Source organism: Triticum dicoccoides, chromosome 4B, assembly GCF_002162155.2.
Source record: "Triticum dicoccoides isolate Atlit2015 ecotype Zavitan chromosome 4B, WEW_v2.0, whole genome shotgun sequence".
Taxonomy (NCBI): domain Eukaryota; kingdom Viridiplantae; phylum Streptophyta; class Magnoliopsida; order Poales; family Poaceae; genus Triticum; species Triticum dicoccoides.
This window is the reverse complement of record NC_041387.1, coordinates 456439734-456449797: the sequence shown is the minus strand read 5'-3', so window position 1 is coordinate 456449797 and position 10064 is coordinate 456439734. Positions and strand designations below refer to the sequence as shown.

The 10064-nt window shown below is 51.2% G+C and overlaps 1 protein-coding gene across 2 annotated transcripts; it reads left to right on the top strand.

Moving 5' to 3' along the window:
• Positions 1-2836: 2836 nt before the first annotated feature.
• Positions 2837-5810, top strand: LOC119290840 (E3 ubiquitin-protein ligase SDIR1-like). Of its 2 annotated transcripts, none has more exons than XM_037569492.1 (9): positions 2837-2978; positions 3204-3398; positions 3504-3561; positions 3667-3719; positions 3827-4055; positions 4141-4276; positions 4479-4527; positions 4810-4926; positions 5486-5810. In XM_037569492.1, the coding sequence occupies exons 2-9, from the start codon at positions 3318-3320 to the stop codon at positions 5603-5605; spliced, it is 843 nt and encodes a 280-aa protein (XP_037425389.1). In that variant the 5' UTR covers positions 2837-2978; positions 3204-3317; the 3' UTR covers positions 5606-5810. The 2 variants fall into 2 exon arrangements, with proteins under 2 accessions (XP_037425389.1, XP_037425387.1); XM_037569490.1 differs by having other exon boundaries at positions 4476-4527.
• Positions 5811-10064: the final 4254 nt, after the last annotated feature.

Sequence of the window (10064 nt, the reverse complement as noted above, 5' to 3'; positions counted from 1 at the left end):
GCATCCTCGGGCGAACGGTCGACTACTGGGATGTTGGAGATCATGTTCTGGAATTCGTGAAGAGCAAACACATCGAGACACCGGAATCAGATATGCAGAAAATAACATACCAGCGAGTTGATTAGGCATAAGCACTTTTCCTCGACGGTCGGCGGGAGCTCTCTAGAGTAGGCCGACACCAGCCTGGCTCCCCGCGGGTTGTCTCGAGTGTAGGTGATGGCCTTGATCTTGGCCCCCACATCTTTCTCGGCGAGCTCCTCCGGGTGTACTCGGGTGGGGTCACTCGGCCCCTCATATAGCCACATGGGGTGAGCCCTGGCCTGCTACAGCTAAATCCGCCGAGTGAGAAAAGTCTCCAGCAGATCCATGTCATTCACGCCGGCGTTAACGACTCCAACCAGTGCAGTGGCCAAGATGACAACCTCTGTCTTCTCCTCCTTCACCACTGAAAGGGACTCGGGGGCCCTCACTCTCTCCACCGAGTACGGTGGAAGGCCTGACTGGTTGGGGCCGCTGGGGACATCCCTGCGATAAAACCATGTCCCCTGCCACCCCTTGAAGGAATCGGGGAAACTCATCTTTGGGAAGCCGCTCCCCTCCCCCGTACTTTGACGCCCAAGCCCCTGCTCAGCTGGGTGACGCGGGTCTTTGCGCCGGCTGACGAGTCCTTCTTGATGGACATCGATCGACAAGTGAAGATATGCTTGAAAAGCCCCCAATGGGGTTGGCAGCCGAGGAAGTTTTCGCAGAGGGAGATGCAAGCTGAAAGATAGATGATGGCGTTTGGGGAAAGATGGTGGAGTTGCACTCCGAAATAATCAAGAAATGCTCTAAAAAAGGGGTGGGGAGGCATGGAGAAGCCCCGTGCGACGTGGGTGACGAGTAGGACGCGCTCATCCTCCTGCGGCGCCGACTCGATCTCCCCCGCACCCGGGCGACGCCACCCGTCATGCGGGATGAGGACCTCCTCCGCAAGCTCCTCTAGCCGCCAAGCCGTGACGCGCAACGGGATCCAATCCCCCGCCGCACCTCCGACCGTCACACCGGAGCCGTAAGAGGAAGCCTTCCTCGCCTTCTTCGCCTTTTCAGCCTTGGCCGTGGAATCCCTCGCCATGGCCACGTGCTCAAGTGGAGAGGAGAAGCGGAGGAGGCGGAGGAGGAGAAAGGGGATCTAGGGTCCCAGCCTCTGCCTTCAAATCTTTTATACCATGGGGCGAATTTCGAGCCGGATCCCACGCCGCAGATCTCTGGATCGACGGTCCATGCGATGGGGCTTCATGCAGAGCAGGCACGGCACGTGGCGGATGTCGGGCGCGAAAATCGAGGAGCCACGCCCCCACTTTCCACACTAACGCACGACGTTGCCGCTTCTGTGCGCGAACGCACAAATTCAAATCCCATGATTCCCGGGGTGAATCAATCTGATTGATTACCCGCGATCCCTTTCCTAAAGGACGCATGTGAGCCCGTCTGACCACCCTCCGCGGGGACCCGTGTACTCGGCCACGTTAAACACTCGACTGAAGTCTTCTTTAGGATCGTTATCTGATGAGCTTGACGCCCCTCCGCGGGTTCACTTGGCCCTCTCAGTAGGCTCCAAGGCGCATGACTTGTAAACCTGGACTCGTAGAAGGCCCGTGCTGGCGTTCCCCTTGGATAAGGAGTGGCATCTCTCCGGAGAATCAGACCATGCGCCGGCGTCGTCATTCGAGTTGTAATGGCATGCCCAGACTCGGGACCCTAGTCTATCTCCTCTGAGAGACAAAACGAATGCCACCGTTTTTTTTGTTGACGATCAACAACACTTGGTCATCCGGGTAAACCTGTAGTCCGGAATCTGTTGTGTTTTTATTCAAGGAACAACAAGCCATGACTCGGAAACATATTCTGAATGCTCCCGCAACACTCGGATTTGACCGAAAAATCGGTTTGTTTGTCCTACGAAATCCCAACCGATTCGAGGGCTAATGATGTGGTCACCTATTACAGGTAGGGTCAAGGACCCATCATTTGGGACCCACATGCCAGCATAGGTAGGTCCCTGGACCATGCCAGCATTCGAATGCTTACATCAGGAAGTTCACTCGGACAGCTCGACGACACTCGGACGACCACACGTCACTTGGCGGATGGACCACCGCTCGGACATAGAAGGCAAGAGGGCGTCGTGGGAGCAGCAACGGTCGAAGAATTCTAAGTCGTCCTTTAACAAGAGTCAAGGCTACCGTTGCCAGTAACTGCTGTAGTATAGGCTCATCACACCTGTAACTGAAGCATTCAGTGCCATTTAATGCCTCCGCGACGTGGGAGACATGGGCTGCGGCACACTGTATATAAGCCGTACCCCCCCCCCCCCTCCATAGCCAGGCACGAGCAACCTTTGTAACCATACACATCAAATCAAAACAAGCCCCAGGGCACGAGACGTAGGGCTTTTATCTCCGCCGAGAGGGGCTTGAACTCGTTAAACACCGAGTGTTACACCTGCGCCGTAGCAAGGTTATGCCCCTTATTCGTACCCCTAGTACTCATTGTTAGGATGGTAACCCCGACATGTGATTCATGCCATGAAGCTTCATGCACATGAAGAATCCGCTAGAGCTGTTTCTTTTTTGTTGACACTCCATACGACGGTAAAAAAAAGAGCAGTTTGAATGAATTTGACGATTCTGCCAAAGTTGCTCTAAAATTATAACTCAATACGGGCATCATCATGTGGACGGTTTAAGACGAGACCATGCACCTCCACCAGGTTAGGATCCTCTGCAGTACTGTATAGTCATTGTCATGTGGGACGTGGCCTCATACGTCAACCCCCTTCCACCACATGACGCACACGATCTGAAACCGCCAAAAATAAAAAACGCCTTTTTCGCTCTCGAGCTCTTCTTCTTTACTGCTCTCCCCCTTTCCCCCATTCCCCGCCGCTACCCGCGTCCGCGCGAGCAAACGCCGGCTCAACAGGCCTCTCCAATCAGGTACGTGCCTCCTGGAAATCCCGCTCCTTTCCCCGAATCTGTGACTGCCTCTCCCAATTGGGCCCTGAATTCGCGCACCTGCGCGACGAAGCTTCCGGAAGCTTCAGGGTTATCCGGGCGTTTTCCGCGTCGGGACCGCCGGGATTCCAGAAATTGCAGTTTCGGTTGAGGCGTCGCTTCCGCCGCTTGTTCGATTTACATTCTCGGTGCCCTCTTCGGTTTCAGTGGGCGCTGCTACGCGGGCTCGTCAAAGTTTTTGTTGCTGCGAGGGGCAGGAAGGCGCTGCTTGGCGACCCATCTTACACCTGGTGGTAGTGGTGGTGGTGGCCGGTGGACACCATGAGCTTTGTGTTCCGGGGCAGCAGGGCCGACATCGAGGCCGGTGGCTTCCCAGGGTTCGCCACGGAGCGCCGTGCCATGGTGAATTTCTGTTCTGTGCATTTCGGCTGAAATGATTCGGCATTTCAACCTAGACTAGGTTTGCTGTTCTAAATATCTGATCCCATTCACTTGTGTTGTGTGCAGCGGATTCATGCCGGGGGGCGGCCGGTGAACAGCAATTCCTTAGCTTTTCTTGTAACTGGTAATGTGGTGTGTTGTGTGTACAATAAGTTATCTTTAAGCTGTTAACAATTACTTACCAGTGTTCTTAGTTAACATATATGGTCGGCTGTTTTTCCTTGGCCAGTTCTTGTTCTGTTCATGGTACTGAGCTCGCACCAGATGTCTCCGAACTTTTTGGTTAGTTCATGCACAATGTGGTTATGCATGTGTTATTATGCTTATGAAGCTTCATAGAGTAATTTCGTAACTTTTGTCGGATTGCTCGGAACTGTCTCTTTTTGTAGCTTTGGATGGTCTTAGGTGTGTTCCTATTGGCCACCAGCCTTAGGATGTACGCTACATGCCAGCAGCTCCAAGCGCAGGCACAAGCTCATGCTGCAGACGGCAACGGCTTCCTTGGACGCACTGAGTTGCGGGTGCATGTCCCGCCAACCATAGCCCTTGCTTCGAGAGGCCGGTTGCAAAGCCTTAGACTCCAACTTGCTCTGCTTGACCGCGAGTTTGATGATTTAGGTACACTGATAAGTTTTGTTCGCTCTGCTTGCTGTTTTACTGTTTCGTGCAAACATAATACCATTGTTGGATATTTTGCTTGCAGATTATGATGCTCTCAGAGCGCTAGATACCGACAACAGCCCACATGCTCCTTCTATGACTGAAGAAGAAATAAATACTCTGCCTGTTTTCAGATACAAATTTCAGGCACAGCAGAGGAGCACCCCTTCTCGAAAAAGGCAAGATTAATTATCCTTTTAAGGTGCATTATGGCCAAAGCAAACTGATTTTAAGTGCCTTCTTTCTTCAGTATGTAACCGACCAACTATAGCGCAGTTTGAGGCTTGCCTACTGAGTTCCTCTAGGAAATATGTAACCAACAATGCATAATTGCCTTCTTGTACAGCGTGCAGCTAACTCTTTTTTTCTTTGATTCAGTAGTGATGGGCCATCTGAACCATTGGTTTCTTCTCCTGAGTCCGGAAAGGAGGTAATGAATAAATGTGTTCCTTTGATATTTCTTGTGTAAATCCGTTATATATCTATTTCCATTTTGGTATGACTAGACAACTAGCAGTGTAGCCTTAGCTTGACAGTTACACTCTGGAATTTCATTAGTCAGCCGTGGTAGTACCATAACAATCACACAGCTAGTGGCTGTGCTCTTTTTATTTCAATTAAGCGCGTATCCAAGAACATGCATGGTCTGGACTGTGCCGCCATGGTATGCAGTCCTTGTTTTCAGTATTTCATGTTTGCTTTTGCTGTACAGAAAAAGCAAGATGCAGATGCAACTAGCAAAATGACAGAGAATGAGTTGACGTGCAGTGTTTGCTTAGAGCAAGTTGTTGCGGGTGATCTATTGAGAAGCCTGCCATGCTTGCATCAGGTAATTATCATACGGATCATCTTGCAGTTGTTTTCTTCATTTTGACAGTAGAGGACTTCAGTTATTATCATGATATGATAATGTGTAATACCTGATAACTGTAGCACTGTGATAGAGCAACTTAGTTGACATAATGTTGTCCAATTTCCTATAAGCATCCTAGGAATCCAAAACTGTGTTTCATGCTAGTGCATTTTGCGCAGTTTATCCATGATTACAATGAAGCACCAAACGTGAAAATTTTACCTCACTGCTTATAGGGATATCATATACAGTGCACTTCTCTGATCCATATTACTTGTCGCTCACTTAGTATTGTACTAAGTGAGCGGCAAGTAATATGGATTGAAGGGAGTACATTATTTGTTCCACACTTTCACTTGTTTTTTGTTTTGTTTTTTTAGAACCACTTTCACTTGGTTGGACACTCCCTTCCGTATGCATTTCTGCACTACTCTGAATTGCTGATGTTGTACATGCTGCTAGCCTGCTATTAATCTTGTGTCATGACATGAGATGAGCCTGCAAGATTTACTCGATCCCCCATCTTGTTTTGCAGTTTCATGTGAACTGCATTGATCCATGGTTGCGCCAACAGGGAACATGCCCGATTTGCAAGCACCAGGTCAGCAACGTGTGGCGTGGCGCCGGCAGCGGTGAAATGGATGACATGGTGTAACATTACATGAGCTTCAGTTCTTAACCTAATATTACTAGGCGGTAGTACTAACGGAAAACCCATGGAATCGGGCACGAGCTGTTTAGTCATGCCGAGAGTTTCTGTACATGATGTGTTCCCAGTTCCTTTCTCTGTGATGTTTATGCATCCAAAGGCTGTTTGCTATTTTCTTGTTGAGTTTTATTTATCCTGACGGTTAAGATCATGTACAGTGCAAGGTGCGTAGAAAGGTGCCTGTCAAAATAAACCAGACTAGAGTGTATGCGCGGATGAAATGAGGTTGTCCTCATTTCATCTCCACGTAGCGCACAACCTCATTTTATGTGGGGATGAAATGTGGTTGGCCGCTATGTGGGCCCAACAGCCTGGCCCCATTCTTGTATATATATGCCTTGCATACTCTCACTCCACTCCCCCTCCTCACCGCCCAATTCGCAGCGGGAAAGGCCAACTCCACCGCGCGACCCCAAATGGACGTCCGCTTTGGCTGGATTCTGTCCCTTTGGGTAGGGCGATGGGGTTGTGTCCGGGTCTGTCCTGAGATGCGGTGGCCGTGCTGGGCGGCCGCATCCGTTTGCCCCATCCCGTTAGCCAGGGCCTAAAATGCCTATATTTTCATATGAAAACAAGTTTGCACGTCCAAATATTAATTGTTTGAAAATTAAAATAGTTTTACAATCCAATTAAAATTGTTTCTAATAAAAATAGTTTTACAACCAAATCGAAATTGTCTTGAATGAACATAAAATGAACAAACACATCTATCGGTTGCCATTATGATCCCACACGTGCTCAACCAAGTCATTTTGAAGATCCACATGAGTGTGCCAATCACACAGCTCACGATGAACTGGACAAACTGATCAAACGTGGCCGGTTCTTGGTGCATGGGCTCAACATTGTCACCTTGAAAATCAAATCCTTGGTCGAAGATACTGTCATCACGCTCGTCCTCGACGATCATGTTGTGCAAGATCACACAAGCAGTCATCACCTCTCAAAGCTTCCTTTCATCCCATGACAGTGCAGGGTATCGAACAATGCCCCATCGGGATTGAAGCACAGCAAAAGCACGTTCCACATCCTTTCTAGTACTCTTGCATTTGGGCAAATCTCTTTCTCTTCTCACCTTGGGGCTTCGAGATTGTCTTCACAAAAGTTGACCACTGAGGATATATACCATCAGCTAGATAGTATCCTTTGTTGTACTGGTGGCCGTTGATCTCAAAGTTGACAGGCGGGGAGCGGCCTTCTACAAGCCTCACGAAGACTGGAGAACGTTGTAGCACGTTGATATCATTGTGAGAACCTGCCATGCCGAAGAAAGAATGCCATATCCAAAGATCCTGCGATGCCACCGCTTCTAATATGACAGTGCACTCGTTGACATTCCCCTTGTACTGGCCCTGCCAAGCAAATGGACAGTTCTTCCACTCCCAGTGCATACAATCTATGCTGCCAAGCATGCCTGGAAAGCCTCTAGCTGTGTTGGTCGCCAACAATCTCTTTGTATCAGTGGCAGTTGGCTGCCTCAAGTACTCTGGGCCAAACACCTCGATCACAGCCTGGCAGAACTTGTACATTGATGTCAGACATGTTGTCTCACTCATACGAACGTACTCATCCACCAGATCGCCTGGAATTCCATACGCAAGCATGCGGATGGCCGCAGTGCATTTCTGGTAAGAGGAGAATCCAAGCTTGCCAAGGGCATCCGTCTTGCACTCGAAGTATGGGTCATGAGCAACCACTCCCTCTCGGATACGATTGAACACATGCCTTGCCATTCGAAAACGGCGACGGAATTTATCTGGCTTGAAGAGCGGTTTGTTGGAAAAGTAATCGACATAGAGCAGGGCGTGGCTTCTCTCCCTGTTGCGGTTCAGGTTGGGAGCACGGCCAGGGACTGACCCCCTGTACCGAGGAAGCTGCCGTTGAATGTGGTCGTGAACAACCAGTGCAGCCACCACAAGATCTTCATCATCCGACGACGAATCGTCCGATGAACAAAGTGGTGGGAGAAAAACTCATCTCCACTGTCCATACCTTTGTGGGCAAAATGTCGAACACCTTGCGCTCGTGGTGGCGAAGAGGCCGCGATGATCACCTCGATGCAGCAGGGGTGGTTGCCGGCCCGCTACTGGCCGCTCTGGAGCGGAAGCTGCCGCGGCCGCCATGGTACGTCGCCGGCGGTGGTGTCCCCTCTGCCACCGGCAAAGACGTCGACGGCCAAACCTCCTCCGATTGACGGCCAAAACTACGACGAAAGCGCGGGCATGGTGGCGGCCATGTCGAGACGTGGTTTGGTATGGACGGCCGGGGGCTGCGCGGTGAGGAGGCGGCCGGAGAATAGCGGTGGCGCCGGCGGCGGGGCGGGGCGGGAGAGAGAGGGTCGAAGCATTGAGAGCGGAGGGACTGCTAGTGTCCCCGACAGGCGGGCCACAGGGGAGGGGGCAAGGGCGTGCGTCGCGGCCGTCCGCGCGCGTCCATTTCACCCCAAACCGAGCGCAACTTTGGGCCGGGGATGGGTCGAAAACGGACGAAATCTGGACATCTGTTCGTTTGAGGCCGCACGTTGGGCCGCGCTATTCGTCCGTTTTACCCCAAACGGACGCACCCGAACAAGATGGGGTCGCACGGTGGAGTTGGCCTAACCACAGAAAACCCACCCCTTGCGATGGGTCGCACCAAGGAGGAGGATGCTTGGCTGAGCCGTGTGCAAGGTCACGGGCAGTCCGCGCAACGCCGGATCCGGCGGTACATCCAACTCTTGACACCACCGAGACAACTCGTCACTGCACACGCAGCCGTGATCGTCCCTGCCTTGTGATTGTCCTCCTTGTGGACATCCTCCTCCCGTCATTGTCCTACTTGTGGACATCCCCCTCCTGTGTTGTGCTGATGTCCCAGGAGAGTTAGGGCTCCAACGACAATGTCGATGGGGAGGATGTCAAGCCAGAGCTCCCGAAGGTGTTGTGATGGTCAGTGTATGACCCGGGGCCATCGCAACTCCTCTCGCGTCCGAGGCCATCACAACTCCTCTCGCGTCCGGGGCCATCACAACTCCTCTTGCGTCGTCCCCGCCTTCGCCACCCTATGTGCGCCCTTAGCTTCTCCAGTTCATTGCGTGATGTCAGCACTCATCCTTGGCGAAGGGAGCTTGTCCTTGTGTGGGATGACATCCTTGTCGAAGTGGACGGGCTCCTCCTCACGCCAGGCGGCGCCGTTGTCGAAGGTCCTCCGAAACGAGAAGCTCCTAGTCCAATGTATGCTCAGTCAGTCGCAGACAATTAGGCAAGTGACACCCGACGCCGCGCTTAAGAAGGGCTTCATCTTCCCCAAGTGATATGCCCGTCGACAAGTTGAAGACGTGTGCGCAAGGCCAAGGCCCTTCTCTATGAGAAACAAGCCACAGCCTGTTGACGATGTCGCCGAAACGACGCCGACGTCCGCGGCCCAAAGTTCGTTGAGCTGCACCTCAACTTCGGGAGGGTGGTCGGTAGTGGTTAGGTCATACTTAGTTTGGTTATGTTTAATTATGTCATGAACACTGTGTGTCCTATGTTTATGTGATGAACTATGTGTTCTCTTCTCTAAAAAAAACTATGTGTTATCTATGTGTATGTGATGAACTATGTAAGTCCTATGTGTTTTTGTGATGATGGTATGTTTAAATTTGGTGGCCCATTTGAAAATGGGGAGGACATATGGGGGGTGTTGCTCGTTTTGGCAGATAATTTGGTGATGTCCGCGAACAGATGGAGGAGAGGTTTTGGTGCTTCCCCTTTGAGTGCCTAGGGCTAAGATGTGATGATTTACATCTGGCGGCGGTTTCAGGTACTCACGGTTGTGGCACATTATAGTCAGCATTACAAAGCTCAAGTGCGTTTGGGGGACTAGAGCCCAGCCGAACCACAGTTCTACTGTCTAGCCTAGCAAAATTCTCTAAGTAATTACGAACTCCGTTTTGACAGCGAGATATGTGGGCAATACAAGATTGACGGAGATATGAAAGATGTTTGATCTCTTGAACCAAAGAGGAGTAGATTGATCTATCAATTTCGTTGCTATTCAAAATTCTAGCCACCTCACTCGAATCCACTTCAATATGCACTGGAAATTCACTCCTAAAGTGTGTAAGCGACAGTCCTTCCGTGCATGCACATAACTCAGCTTCCAGTACCGTGAGGCTATTTTGGGGGCAAACCTTCGATCCCTGCTGGCGTTCATGCCTGGGCAGCGGATGGATCTGATGGCTCTCCTAGGGTCATTGCACACCGGCGATTAGCAGCCCCTGGGAGGTGATCTTCGTCTGGGATTGCACAAGGTCTGGAATCTCTCCCTTTGTTCCCCACCCTCCCCTGTTCTATCTCTCGTTGGTCGGTGCGGCGGCCAGATTCTTGTTGGCCGTGGTTTGGGGTGATTACATGGCAATCTTAGCATTGCTTCCCACCCTTGG

Bases quoted from the DNA above. Each gene is read 5' to 3' on its own strand.
- LOC119290840 (XM_037569490.1), top strand. From the start codon at position 3,318: ATGAGCTTTGTGTTCCGGGGCAGCAGGGCCGACATCGAGGCCGGTGGC. The intron at 3,399-3,503 runs GTGAATTTCTGT...TGTTGTGTGCAG, and splicing joins CCACGGAGCGCCGTGCCATG to CGGATTCATGCCGGGGGGCG. The intron at 4,528-4,809 runs GTAATGAATAAA...TTTGCTGTACAG, and splicing joins CTCCTGAGTCCGGAAAGGAG to AAAAAGCAAGATGCAGATGC.